At 28.8% G+C, this 14,302-nt stretch overlaps 1 protein-coding gene across 1 annotated transcript in view; it reads right to left on the reverse strand.

Annotated features, from left to right (window-relative positions):
* The window catches only part of LOC111629747 (cyclin-dependent kinase 14-like), a 103,669-nt gene that overhangs the window by 40,733 nt on the left and 48,634 nt on the right, over positions 1-14,302 (reverse strand). The window contains exons 13-15 of the mRNA XM_023373656.1: positions 4,330-4,391; positions 4,045-4,165; positions 2,490-2,583 (exon numbers count right to left, since the gene is read on the reverse strand). Of these exons, the coding sequence (XP_023229424.1) occupies positions 2,490-2,583; positions 4,045-4,165; positions 4,330-4,391 (277 nt within the window). The remainder of the gene's footprint in view (positions 1-2,489; positions 2,584-4,044; positions 4,166-4,329; positions 4,392-14,302) is intronic.

Raw genomic sequence — 14,302 nt, forward strand, 5'->3', positions numbered from 1 at the left:
TCGCGTTCGCGGCTTTTAAGTAATGCATAAACCTTCGAGGCGCGAGGCCCTTCGGACCGCGAGGCATAGGCGGTGGCCCACGTCGTCCATGCCTTACACCGCCCTTGGTCATAGAAATGATGTAATTTGAATATAAGTTATTTATAAATACGTATGTCAAGTTATATTTTTATTACTACGTAAAATATATTAAGAGTTTACGACCACTGTGCTGGGTGAGACGTTGTTGAAACAAAAAAAGTTATGCATTCCATTACGTACATAAACAGTGTCATAATTCGCCAAGTGCAAATCAGCAAATTCATAAAATTTTTGTTTATTTTGAACAATCCGGATAATCGAAAATCCGGATAATGGAGGTTCTACTGTATTTAGTACAGTACCAATTTGCTTTTTACACTTTTTGACAAGAATAATAAAATCATTATTGGAATTCAACTTTTTGACCTATATTTAGAAATATCTTAATAAATTTTAAGCCTGATAAAATGGGGTTGATATAAACCAGTTTGGGCTATAAGCAAGCATGTGATCAACCCAAAATTCTTTCCCTAAATGCATAAATTTAGCATCTGGAGTCAATTGTAGCCCAAGAATGAGTGAATAGGATGATTTCTTGGGTGTTGTAAAGATAATTTACAGTTTGGTTTAAATGAATCCTTGTAAAATTTTTGTTCACTTTATCGCATGAAAATTAACATTGTGAAAATGTTGTTTTGCTAGGGCAATGGCAAAATTTGCTTTAATGTGAGAATTTGCTTTATTGGTGTTCATTCTAAGACAAGTTGGCAGTAATGCGTTAATGTCTATCAAATGATATAAAACGAGTAAACTAATATGTCCTTGCTTCTCAAAAAATAAAACATTATTTTAAAAAAAAGCAAGTTTTTGGAAAATTCTTTTCTCATTATTTAATAAAAATAAAATTACTTTTACTTTTTGATTCACTTTCTTGTTTTTTTTTTTTTAAATGATAACATATTGCTGCTATCTAATGTTAATAATTTCTATCATAACATAGTGATCTATTATTATCCATTGTTATATACGGTATAGGCACAAATTATCTAATTAATTTATTATTATTTTCTATAAAAAAATAGTAGATGATACCAAAATTGTATGTTATAGAATTATAATTATACAAAGCTTAACTATTGCCTAATAATTAGTAATAATAGCTATCATTAAGTATTGCCTAACCATAAATTATATAGTAATGAGGTACTCATTTTGAATTTCATAAACTGATAATACTAATACTACTAATTAATACATTCTGCTAATTATATGTTATGTGAAGTTATGTTAGAAAATAAATTATTTAACTTTTTATAAAAACACAAAAAAATTTTTATATAGTATATTTTAAAAGTTAATTATGTAGATAATCTAATGCAGTAATTCACTAATAGTAATAATGAAATTTTTTTAAAATGAATTAAAATATGATAATGATATTAAAGACTGATTTTCTTGATTAAAATAATATAAACATAGATCTAGAAATAAATGCAACATGTCATGGAGGAAAAAAAAAAACAAATTCCAAATACAAGTAATGAATTACAAAATTCTGTGCACACAACTACATAATCAAAAGTAATTTAAAGACATCAAATTTTCAGAATGAGTAGAAAATCAAATATATTACTTTAAGTTTTTAATGGAAAACTTACTGCAATTGGTAAAAGACTTAATTTTGATATAATTCTACAAGTTTTTTAAAATCATTTAATATGCTTATATAATTCTTTTTGGATTAAAATGAAAGAAAGCTACTGAGAAATGCTTTCCTGAATGGTGGATCCTAAGTGTTTAGGACTTTTTAAAATTGCAATATTTTATAATTGATCAGTTTTTTTACTTTTTATCACAAATATACCACTCTTTATGATTGTTATATTTTTAAAATTTTTCCACAAAAGTTAAAGTTTTACATAAAAAAGATTATAGTCTGATTTTAAGTTAATTTATCAAAAATCCTTTTATTTATTGTCAGCTAGTTGGAGAAATCCATCAGCAATCAAATAAAACAAAAAAAAAAATAAGTTCAAAAACAGGTTTGAATGTCATTTATGATATCTAGGTCATACACATGCTGTCTGGAAGCTACAACCCCCACCTACTGTCACATAACACAATGCTTATTTTGAGTGGTACAGCACTTTACAGAAAGTTTGTGATTAGTTTATTCGATAAATAAAAATATTAAGAGAGTTTATGAAAACTCCATTTGAGTTAAACAGTTTGATTAACATGTAAACCCTATGATGGATGACCAGGGAAAGGAAATGACTTCAAGTAAATGCAACTTTTAAATTATCCCAGTTTGATTTAACCAGGTTCCACACTATCATTATTCATTTTAAATAAAGAATCCAAATTTCTAGAATTTCTGTATAAATTTTAAACCTACACAATTCTATGATAGAATTTTTGTTTTAAAACTAAATTATTAAATTTACACAAATCTGAAAAATATTTACCTTCCAAATTTTATCTAACTGATCAACAGCATCTTTAAGACCAGGAAATGCTGCAGAACCATAAATCATTTCTATGAATATGCAACCTACACCCCTGTTAAAATAAAAATGATTAATAAGCATAATTCATTTAAATTTATATCAATAGCTTTCATAAATTTAATTACTGTTCTAATTGAAATTAGTTTATTATTGCATATATCTTAGAAATTAAAATAATGTAGTAATAACTTATTTTAATAGATATAAAAATTTATTTTATATATTAATTACTTGGATTAAGGCTACAAAACTGTCTATTTCAATTTTGTAGGCTTTATAAAACATTTTTAATATATAAAATTTTTATTATTATAACATTTATTTATTAATGGATGTAAACTGTAGTAAAAATAGTTAAAGGTTTTTTTAATGTCAATTATTTGTAAAATAAACTTTAATTTATCTGAAAAAATATACAAACCATCTAATTTTTACAACAAGCATATAACAATGTATTAATATTTTTTTACAAATTTGTTTTAATATGCTTTCACTTTTATCATTAATACTTATAGGATCAATGGTGTAGCAAGATTTTGAAGTGAAAGAAAGCAAATGGTTAAAGTAGGTATCAAGTAAAACAAAATTTATGATAGAGGAGAATTCACTTCCTTATCATAAATCTGTCAGCAACTGGAATAACAGTTGCTTGTCTATTCCATACATTAATCCATTTCCTTTGGTTTTTTAAAAATGTTTTAGGATTGTCAATAATCAATAACAATCTAAACTGTAACTTCAGTATATAAAGACACTTAACACACCTTGCACACTTTTCCAGCAACTAAATTTAATCAAAACAGTTTTGATTAAATTTAGTTGCTGAAAAAGTGTGCAAGGTGTGTTTAGAGTCTTATTATACTAGTTTATACTCGATTATTTTGTTAATATAATGCTACTTTATTATTTAGTTACAATTAATGACTTATTTTAAAAATTATTATTATAGATGAAAAGTCTGATTTCATCCATGGAGAAAACAAAATTAACTTGTCTGGTGGTTAATANTTTTAGAAAAAAAATTATGAAAAATTAAATTAGTGTTAATATGTTTATATGAGAACAAACTGACAAGACTGTTGATGAACTTATACAAGCATTTTTACTTTAATATTTTAAAGCTTCTTCATATACACCAAACTTCACAATATTTTTGAATGAAATCCTAATTTAAACAAATTTTCATTTAAAGTTTTTCTCATAAACACATTAATACTATGTCAATGTTTTAAAATTTTTCCTGAGTCAGTACAGATAAAAATTTTCTAATTAGTCTGGAAACAGGGGGACCTAATTCTTGCATTTTGTGAAAACGGGTAAGATTGGCTATAATGTAATAATCTTAATCTTCACTATCATTACTTTTTGCCTGAGCAACGCCAGGCTTATCTGCTAGTAAGTATATAATTCATAAGATAAATTGATGTATTGATGATTTTTTTTATTGGAAAAATTAAATATAGCTTGTTATAATACAAAATTAAAACAAAAACAAAAGAAAATTTTAATATACCACATATCTAATGATGTTGAATAATCTGTAGAACCTAAAAGAACATCTGGTGGGCGATACCAGAGAGTCACCACTTCATGAGAATATGTTCTACTTGGTACAGATTTAGCTCGTGCTAGACCTATAAAAAAAAAAAACATTTCATAAAAAAAGATATTTACTTTTATTTAAAATTGCTCCATATGTAAATTCAATAATATATTAAAGAGGAATAATAAATCCTGTATTAAATTCCAAAAATATTTACATATTTATAAAAATTTTACATAATAAAATCTGACTTACCAAAATCTGCTAGTTTTAATTCTCCAAGTTCACTAATTAGCAAATTCTGTGGTTTTAAATCTCTAAAATATAGATGAATTAAATTTAGAACAATATATAACTATTTATTTGTAATAAATAAATTTATAACAGTTCACACAAATTATTGAAAAATATTGTTGACAAATTAAAATATTAGCTTAATTAAACCAGGCATGGCCTATAATAGTCAAACAACATTGTTTTGATGAGATTGGACCAAAACTCTAAAAGCATTGGATTTTATGGAGATTCTATATAAATCCAATTATATGTAAGACTGTAATATAAGAAATAAAATAATAGAAAAAATATCTGTGCTTAATTTTAGTGAGAACTTTAATATTACAACTTTTTAACCAGTTTTTATATTTAAGGGAATGTTAGATTCTCAAGCATTACTAAGTCTACTATTTGTAAAGGAAATCTGAAAACAATGAATCACTAATCCTCAGATGTATTACTTATAGCCTTTTAATTTTTATTTACTGGACATATTTACATTCTAAGTTATTTACAAGCCCATATGTTTAAGGATCTTGAAAGTATTCAAGCCACTGAGTCAGAGAAGCACAGGTGACTGCACCTGGAATAAAACTATAAGTATGAATAATAAAAAAGCTTAGCCATCATAATAATTGACAATACATCACAAAGATATTATGGAATTATGCTGTGTTGGTCAATTAAAGGCAATGAAAAAGGGAACATGTAATGCATGTCTTAACTAAACATGTCAGGAATAGAGAAATATGTTCAAACAAATCTGTACTTGCTGCAAATATGACAACAGTTACCATTCACCGAAGGTCATGTGAGAGAGACAGTGTGAAACAGAGTCTGGCAAAAATGTCTGTGAAGAATGTGTAAATATCAAATTGTGTGTGTTATTGGAAAAAACCCTCTGAGACCTTGAAGATGCTTCAGGATGGCTATGTTGATTCTGCCATGAAGCATTCTCAAGTTTATGACTGGTAAAAACACTTTCGTGAGAGACAGGAAAGTATCACTGATGATTTGCAAAGTGGTCATCTGTTGACATCAACGTTTGATGAAAAAGTGTTGGTTGTACATGAGATTGAGAGGCCAGACAGTCAGCAGTCAATTGAGCAAATCGCCAAGATAGCAGGAATTTCAATTGGAAGTTGTCATTCCATCCTGCATGATTAATTGAACATACACCGTGTTTGCCAACACACAGTACCACAAATGCTCATGGCAGACCTCATGAGATTTCTACGTCTAACCCGGTTGAAAGATGCCATCAAGAGATGCCACTTCAAGAATGCAGATGAGGTTATACAAAGTGCAACATCTGCGTTGCAGGCACTGTCACAAGACAACTTTCAAGGATGTTTTCTGCATCTATACCAAAATTGGCAAAAGTGTGTGGTTGCCAAAGGACAATACTTTGAAGGATACATTGCTTGATTTGTCAATTGTACACATACTTTTGAGTAATAAACCAATTCCAGAAACTTTTTGATATACAGATATACATACCAAAGAAATATCCTTTTTTGTAAAATAATGCAGTGATTTCAATTCTAATTTAAATTTTAAATTAACTATACAAATGAAATAAAACTATCTTCGGAGATTAAGTAATATATTATAAATCTATATAATAAAATATTCAGCATGTAAACAAGTAAGATAAAAGTTGGGCTAAAAATAAAATTATTAAAACAATAATTGAAGTTCTAATTAGACAATATTAAGTTTGTAAAATTAACATCTGTTCATTAATTTCTAACATTGTGACACAAATAAAATATATTTCCAGAACTTCAGGACATTATTTCTACACTTTTTCTAATAAAAAGTGTTATTGTATTGTTATCATAGACTAGTCTCTTTCAATCAGGGTTGGGAAATTTTTTTTTTTTTTTTTTTTTTTTTTTTTGAAATAAAACAAAAATACACGTTTTATTTAGAAATCTTTATTTTTTTTGTTTTAAAACAGTTTTATATTACATTATAAAACAATATTTTATATTAAAAAAAAAAGTTTATTTACTAAATTTATGTAATATAACATTTTCTGACTTGTGAGCTAAACATGAGTGTGGGAATGGGAAATTTTTCTCACTCTCATGAGTCATGAAAGCACGTGACACACGACTTTTATCACTAAGAGGAGATTTCCTGACAGCACATGCCAGTTAATACTGTTAGCAATACAGCTAATGTATTGTAATATTACTTGGATGGAAAAAGACATTATTATTATTATTATTATTGTTACTTGTTAAGTGAAAAATGAGTGCAGGAAGAAGGCTTGATAATATCTGGAACCAGTACAAACTAATTTCTGGAAATCCAGGAAAACCAGCATGCAGGGTGCAATTCAAAATATGTAGGAAAGAAATGGTTAGATTAGTCGCTAGTATGAAAAAACTTATTGAAGATAACCACCTACAGGATGATATACAGGAATTGCAACAGCTGGGTGAGTATTTTGAACCATTATAAGTTTAAAAATTTTCTATAGCTTGCTATAAAGTTTTACCTGAGTCATAACTCAATTTGTATCTATATAGATATTCTTTAGTTCTTGCCGGAGTTATCTCCATAGCGTTATGAAAAAAAACTGTCCTTTTCCAAAAATGTATGGGCTAATACATATACATTCTTATCTATGATCTATGAAAATTTTATTAATTACTTTTGTAGCAAGAGTTTTTTATAACATTTTATTAATTAGCATATTAATTGCCTTGTTGTTTTTTTATGAGAGTTTTTTTAATCAAAGTAATTAAATCATTCTAAACTTTTACCATTTTTACCATGTAAATGTCCTGGGAAAGCAGTCACCAGCTGTTCTCAATGTCAACTGGTTTGTAAACAATATAGACTGTATGTGTAAATTTTTACACCTGTCAAATGAAAGAATAATAATCTCTTCAGCTATATTTATCAAATACAGTAAAAGCATTTTTTGTTATTTTAAATGTTTCATATAGTTTTTCTATAAAAGCACGTTTTTTTACATCTAATGATGATATTACTTTTATAGTGTTCAAAATGACTTACAACAACTTGGGATCACTGGAGTCATGCAAGCAGCCAAAGACAGATTTGATATGACTATCACAGAGTATCACCTTTTAGCAAATCTTCTGGACCCAAGATACCAGTGTGTAAAGCTCACAGACAGTATGAAAGATGCTGCACTAACTCTGGGCCAAGCTTACTACCCAGACACTATGCCTTCAGTTTTAAAATACTTGGCAAAAACTAGCCCATTTCTGCAACACATGTTTGCAGAGTCTGTGTTAACTAATATCACGCCTCTTACATGGTGGCAGAATTGATGAACCTGTTTTAAAATTAGTTACAGAGCTGCATACAGCAGTGGCTTCTTCAGCGGGAATTGAGAGAATTTTTTCTACCTATGGACTTGTTCATTCAAAACTTAGAAACCGACTTGGACAGGAAAAGGCAGCAAAGCTTGTTAAAGTTTTCAAGCACTGAAACAAACACTACTGGCATTGTACATTTCTGAAAATAAGAAATTCTTCAAGCTGCAGAAGCCACTGCTGTCAATCCTGTTTTGGTGTTTGTACACGCAAATCTTAAAAATGCCATTGCATAAAGAAACATTTAAAAATGCTATATTTTATATTAAATAAAACATTCTGTACATTCTTGAGTCTTACACTGAAGTTTTTCTGTTTTGCTTTTTTCTTTTTCTATTTTACTATATCAAATGTTTTATTTCCAAAAAAAAACCATGTTTTAAATTTGATGCCTATGTTTTAAAACATTTTTTTTAAAATCATGCCAGCACTGCTTTCAAATAAATTAAAATCTAGTAAAACCAACCAACAATCAAGTGACAAGTGTCAATTTGGTTCTTTAATGGCATTTATTAAGCAAACCATACTGATATTTTTTTACTTCAATTAGACAAAAATAATATTAGTACACAGTAGTGATTCTCAACCTTTTCTTTGTCACAGTAAACTTTTAATAATTTAAAAATTTGGCAGCACACTAAATATAAGATAAATTTTAAGAAATTTTACTTGGTTAATTGAGGAATGTACCTATAATATGTTTTGTAAAAATAACATACAATAATAATTTTCAATAAAATTATTGTATGGGTTTCAAAGGTCACCTTTTCTAAATGCCTTGGAACTACCGGCAATTACAGGTAGGCCTCCTACAACGCAGTAGATATGTTCCTTGAAAATACCGCGTTGTGGGAAATCACGTTATAGGAGACACAAACTCAATACAAAAACTGAGATTTGGTTCTAAAAAGAGAAAAACTTGGCGTTTGAATGGTGTTTTTTGAATTTTTCAAACCAGCCATTGGTAGCCACGAATTTAACACTGGTTTCATCAGCTGACCAGTAGCGTAGCATAATGGGGGCGCCCGCCCCATGCGTCACTTTTAGGGGGCAGCAAAATTTCACAATAAATAATAATAATATCTTGTAAAAATTTGAACCATTTCATATCATATTTTTGTCGTACCTACGATTCGGACCGATTGAAATGTGCACGGAATTGTTCATTACTTATTCTGTGACAAAACTGAATTTTAGTCTTTTAAATTGAGATACCTAAATAGGGGAGCAGCGAAATTTTCCTCCGTCCCGGGCGGCTGACATCCACGCTACGCCACACTACTGACGACTGTCCCATTTGTTTTAAATAATCAAATATTTTTAAGGCTTTGTGTTTAAGTGCAGTTTTATTTAAAGGCAACCATTTCTTGTTCATATCTTCTATCCATAATATTAGCGCTTGTTCCATTTTTTACATTATAGGCGCTCTCGGACTAGCAACATTTTTCGCAATAATAGATGATTCGGATGTGACCAAATTTCTAATCTTTTCTCCTGATTGCTTAATTGACCGAATAGTCGACTCATTTAAATTAAAATGCCTACTAATATCAGCTATCTGCTCTTGATTTTTAATTTGATCCAAAATTTCTATCTTTGAAGAGTTATAAATTTCCTTTTTAACAACGGTCCTTTCTTTTCATTCGGCATTGTTATGGCTAACATTTTTTCAATCAGTTTTGAGGACAGTAAAAATCGCAAAAAATAACTTTTCTTCATTATGTTCTTAAAAATATACACCCAATAGAAGTTTATACTGTATTTTTGACCATTTTTGCTGTCCCCACTTATTGAAACAGTATAAATGATGGAACATTTAGTGATATATTTGAGTGTTTACAGTAACTGATGCACATCTGTCTAGAAACCGGTCTTTCCCTGAAACTTTCAAGAGAATAAATAACACGCCAACAGAGACAAACAGTTGTTTTCAAGGACATTTAGTTCTGTATGCCAAACTGCGGTTCGTATCACATGATCCATTGCGATTTTTCTGTTATGTGAAAGATAATTCGTTTGTAAATACCATAAATCGTGTTGTAAAAGTACTGCGTTGTAAGAAAATTTCCACATTTTTCCAACTGCATTGGAGCAAAAACGTGTTGTAAAGGTACTGCGTTGTAGGAGGCCTACCTGTACCTGTAACACTGGTTACAATTTTCAAACGTGCCCTAAAACCAATTGAACTATTTGTTTGACATCGCTCATGTATGAGTATTCGCAGTGGCGGTACACTTCAAAACTCTCATGGCACAGTGGTTGAGAATCACTGGTATACAGCATAATACTATTGTGAGAATATGGAAATTCAGGAGAGAGTCATTTTAATCAAAATAACAAGTTGAAGAAAAGATTAGAAAATTAAGAGAAATTAATATTTTTCAATTTCAACAAAGTTTCTAAAAAAACGAAAAAACATCTGATTTTGAATGGAAGTTGATTTCCTTTCCCAGGCCAACTCATGATGAGTCGAGTTTTTTCACATGTTACTGGAAAGCAAATATAAGGGACATTTTCCCGTCACTCGAGGTAGTCCGTCAAAAAGAGGTTTGCCATACTGAAGAAGAGAACTAGCCATATGACAGAGGCAGTCCGTTGAAGAAAGGTATTTCCATACAAAGAAAGATCTCGTCTTATGAAAGAGTACTACATTTGAAGTATACAAGAGAAGATTTAAAAGAACTCTCCTAAAAAATATAAGAAGAGAACATAAAGAAAAGAGGAAGACCCTCATATAGATACTGAAAGTTACGAAAGACCTGGAGAAGGTAATATATGTTAGATCGATGTGAACTCTCTCATGCGTTAGGTTTAGAGATAATCTTAGGTTAAGAACTACAATTAAGATTAGGTTTAGATTCATAAATTTTGTATAATTTTATATTTTGATCCATTAAATATTTTGATTTGTTATATAAATATGGCGTCTTTAATATTAACGTTAGGTATTCGTGAGTTTAGGGATAACGTGTGTTAATCCGTGTAAAATAAAAGTGATTAACTGGTGTCAGGAATCCTGACGTAAGGAAAAGGTGATTACACAATCATCAAATTTCGCTTTAAATTAACATTCAAACTGTAAGTCCCCCGCTCTCGATTTCCTTGAATTAGGAAAACCATTCTTTTAGACAAACAGAGGGCTATTCTAGAGAATAGTTGCCAATTAAGTAGTACAAGAGTCTTACCACTCCGTATCCACGACTGAGCCTCTCACACTATTTTATGAAATATTAATAGCTAATGCCTGTATAGGAAAAAACAGTTTAAAATAAAATCTGTTAAACACTAAACAGATTTACAGCATATAATCAATCCTGGTTTTCTGACGATGCTTTGTATGATAATTTTCAGTAGTCTTTAACTATTAAAAACATAGATAAAAAAATTAGAAGACTATGCTCCAAAAACATGTTATCTATTTTTTTTGTATAATTCTTTGATGCTTGCTATCACTTTTTTGTTTCATTAGAAAGGTTTTCTTCTGTTATAATATCTCTGACCACCAAAGAACAATAATTTGTCATCTTCCAAAACTTTTTAGTGTTTGTGATTTTTTATAAAATAAATGCATTATTTTTGTAATAACTATCAATACATTTCATTATTTAGTTACAATTAATGACTTATTTTAAAAATTATTATTATAGATGAAAAGTCTGATTTCATCCATGGAGAAAACAAAATTAACTTGTCTGGTGGTTAATATCTCAAAAGTTATACTAAACTCTAAAAGAAATGTGCTGTTTTCAGGTAAATTTATACAGCAAATTTTCTTTTATCTTATACTTTAGAACAAAATTATTTAGAACTGTTATGTAGAGAAATCAGTCACACTTCAACTCACATTCAGCTAACATTTAAATTACACTAATGGTTCTGGAAATCTAGGGGAACCAAAACAATAGTCTGGGGTCCACAAGTAAAAAGTTTCACATTTTCAACAGCTATCTTACTTGTAATGCAAATCCATCTTAATGTGTACCAGTGCCTCCTATCCCATCATTTTTAGAGCAACTGCTCTGATGCTGTACTTATTATCTTTCAATATTGTATTGTGATAAAACAATTCAACATAGTGTTGCACTGATGATACCAAACATGACCAAAAAACTTAACTGTACTTGCACTAACTTGTTGGCTTGTATTACTTTAACATTGTTATTTTTTTAAATGTGTACATTTGTAATATTGATGTATGAATAGTTATTTGATTTACCTTTTACACAGTCATTTCCAAAACTGTATTTTCCACATACTGTAATTCTTTCCTGTCTTTATTTTCCATGTAATTTAGAATTACATTTAATAATTCTTTGTGTTTAGAACTATCAATTAATTAGAAACATTTTAGGATGTTTACAAACTCTTAATTTTTCCCACAATTTCTAACAGTGTATAAATTGCACTATCAAAAATCACAGTCCAGTTTTTGGCTGTACCAGTATAATTGCATCAGGATAACAATGTAATTAAAAATGAGTACAGTCAGCTGAACATGAAAAATTTATCAAGTGCAACATGACTATATCAATCCAAAGAAAAGCAGAAAACACTAACAGTAAGCTTGCAACATTAGGGTTAAGGTAGTATGGATTTACAGTGACTTCAGTTGAATTGCTTTATATGTTTGCCTGTTACATCATAAAAGTTCTGTTGAAAATCTGAGTTAAATTTAATAGCTTTGTTTGTTATTTTTATATAATTTTTATTAATATTTTAGTAGTATTTAAGTTGTATTTATTATACCAGAAAATGGATCATTAGGTAAAGATTAGTATATCAGTAAAACATAAAAGCAAAAATAATTCAGTCATGTGATGATGATAGTGTCTCTTGTTTAACTTCAAAAATAATAAAGACACTAATGCAAAAATACATAAGTACTCTGCAAAATACTTAACAATACAAGTACTTGTAAATTCAAATGTTAAGGTTGAGAAAACTTTAGTGTCAAAAGTTAGGACATATTATGAAATGAAACCAGAAAACTTTGTCACCTGGACACAAAGCATAAACAATTTACTAATAAATTAATTGAATTTTTCAAATGAAATACAAGCAAATGGTAAACTTATAAAAAATAAAAACACAAAAACCTTACCCAATTGCAGAAAATTTAATTCTACCTGCTTAAATGATAATTATTTGAATGATGGAAGATAGACATGAAAGATTTAAATTTAATTTCATTATCAGACTATTAACTTTGTAATCAAATCAAAGAGATGCCTAACAATATTGAAAATAACTAATTGAATACATATGAAAGAGTAAATATTAAAAAAATGGTTATTTCTAACAATGCTAATTTACTTGTGTTTATTTGATATAAATATAACAGTAAAATTCATAGACATTTTTATTTTATAAACCTCTTCAAATTTGTTTTATTTCACAAACACTTTTCATTTATTTAAATGATTTAAATAATCTCAATGATTTAAGTCATTAGCTCAAGCATCATCCATACTAATACCAACATTTTGGCCAATGATCAAAATGTTGGTGTAAGTATGAATGATGCTTGAGCTAATGACTGGAACAGTTGAGTAGGATGGTCAGTTTCACTAAAAGTGAAGCACCATGTGCAATATGGACACATGGTTCTTCCATGCTGTCAGAAAAATGTCAAAAGTTAATAAAAATATTTGACAAAGCTATATCTATTCTAAATTTTATTAAGGCTTGACAAGTAAATAGCTAATTTTTAAAGTTTTCTGCAATGAAACTGGAAGCAATCATAAATAACTACAGTAGAGCATCGATTATCCGACTCAATTGGGGACTGGGGTTGGTCGGATAACTGAAAAAACGGATAACCGAAAAATATGAAAAAATACATTATTAGTATTGTATATTAGTATATCTCATGTAATTAGTATATCGCTATTAATTAACCTACTTCACGTTAAATTTTCATCAATGTTAAGCCTAACAAAAATTTTTTTAAAATAATAATCGTTGCTATTGTATCGTTAAAAATTAAAAAATTAAGCCTCGTTTAAATACTGGCTCCCTTTCATGGTTTAGCCATGTTGCCAGCTAAAACACGTAAAAATACTATTAAAGTAGCCAAGACATAGCCAAATATTGTAGTGCCACATCACTAGCGAACATTTGAATTTGCCGACTAGAACGGTCTGTTAACTGATGTGACGGTTAATCGGGGGTCGGATAATCGATGCTCTACTGTATTACACACTAAATTTTATTGGTTGTCTTGTGAAAATGTCTTAAATCACATTTTCACAATCATTTTCAAAACAATGATTGTAGAAATTTTTGAAGTTGAAAATAAAAGAAAAGACACAATCAAAAAATTAGATTTGTGGGAAAATCATCATAAAAATAGTATTTTTGAATCATTTCCAACCCTACTTGAGTATACAAAGCTCTGTAGAAAAGTTCATGATAATATACTTAAAAGTTTTACTGTACACTTGAAAAATTTTAAATAAACCTTTAAAAATAATCAGAAAATAAAAAAATGTGACAATTTCTAAACAGGATAAACTTAGAGCTATCATGTAATAGTTTCTTATGATTTGTTTTCAAACCAGTCTCCCTGATTTTTGATTATTAGTAAAAAATAT

Source organism: Centruroides sculpturatus, unplaced genomic scaffold, assembly GCF_000671375.1.
Source record: "Centruroides sculpturatus isolate CEXI.00-Female unplaced genomic scaffold, Cexi_2.0 scaffold73, whole genome shotgun sequence".
NCBI classification, from domain to species: Eukaryota; Metazoa; Arthropoda; class Arachnida; order Scorpiones; family Buthidae; genus Centruroides; species Centruroides sculpturatus.